This window comes from Nestor notabilis, unplaced genomic scaffold, assembly GCF_000696875.1.
Source record: "Nestor notabilis isolate BGI_N333 unplaced genomic scaffold, ASM69687v1 scaffold20553, whole genome shotgun sequence".
Classification (NCBI taxonomy): Eukaryota; Metazoa; Chordata; class Aves; order Psittaciformes; family Psittacidae; genus Nestor; species Nestor notabilis.
In genome coordinates, this window is record NW_009922756.1 from 11,212 (window position 1) to 12,192 (window position 981).

At 54.3% G+C, this 981-nt stretch overlaps 1 protein-coding gene across 1 annotated transcript in view; it reads right to left on the reverse strand.

Moving 5' to 3' along the window:
• The window catches only part of ZC3HC1 (zinc finger, C3HC-type containing 1), a gene marked incomplete at its 5' end in the record, with an annotated part of 9,520 nt that extends 8,770 nt beyond the window's left edge, over window positions 1–750 (reverse strand). The window contains 2 exons of the mRNA XM_010011795.1: window positions 167–317; window positions 639–750. Coding sequence (XP_010010097.1) covers window positions 167–317; window positions 639–750 — 263 coding nt within the window. The remainder of the gene's footprint in view (window positions 1–166; window positions 318–638) is intronic.
• Between the last annotated feature and the right edge of the window lie 231 nt (window positions 751–981).

Below are 981 nucleotides of genomic sequence, written 5' to 3' on the forward strand. Positions count from 1 at the left end.
GGGCTGGGCAGGGCTGGGAATGGTTGGGCTGGATGAGCTTGAAGGTCTTTCCCAACCCGGCTGACTCTGTGACAAGACCCCAGCAGTCATTCATGCACACGATGAGGCACGTAGAACCCCAAACCCTCCAGCCCAAGCCCGCAGCACCAGGCAGCAGTGTACATACACTTGTTGAAGTCAAACGCGAGCTGCAGGCTCACGCAGAGGAAGGCCTGGCAGCTGGAGCACTTCAGCATGTCACACTCCACGTTGACCCAGCCATACTTGGCACAAACCAGGGGAGACAGCTCATGGGGTTTGCCTGCCCACTTCAATGGGTGCTCACGTTAAGGATAAAACCCAACAAATGATGTGTTGACCAGGCAGAGCTTTGGCCAGGGTTTATTTAGGCAAAGAAAAGCTTCCAAGAGGATGGAGCCTGCAGGGAAGCCACAGGGAGGGTGGCAGCAAAGCAGTGCCCCAGCCCTGTCAGTGTCCAAGGCCAGGTTGGACACAGTGGCTTGGAGCAACCTGCTCTAGAGGAAGGTGTCCCTGCCCAGGGCAGGGGTTGGAGCTGGAGGAGCTTTAAGGTCCTTCCAACACAAACCATTCTATGAAGCAAGGAGGGGGTGTGGGGGTGGCTGGATCAGAAAGGATATGGTGAATGTTTCCACTCTGCTGAAGTAGGCTTCCTTGCTGGCAGACTCCAAGGAGAGAGCATCCATTTCGGAAGATCCATTAGCTGCTTCTGACCAGCTGGACATGTCCTTCCTGAAAGGAACAGCAAGTGAAGCATCTGCACTGCCCTGGAAAGATTCCGTTCATAGAAAATGCACTTACAAAAAGCTCTCATCCTTCAGGCTCACCCTTACAAGATCCCCTTCTCCAGAGCCCTAAGTTTTAATTACATCAACCACCGGTTGGTTTGTGTTGGAAGGGACCTTAAAGCTCCTCCAGTCCCAACCCCTGCCCCGGGCAGGGACACCTTCCACTAGAGCAGGT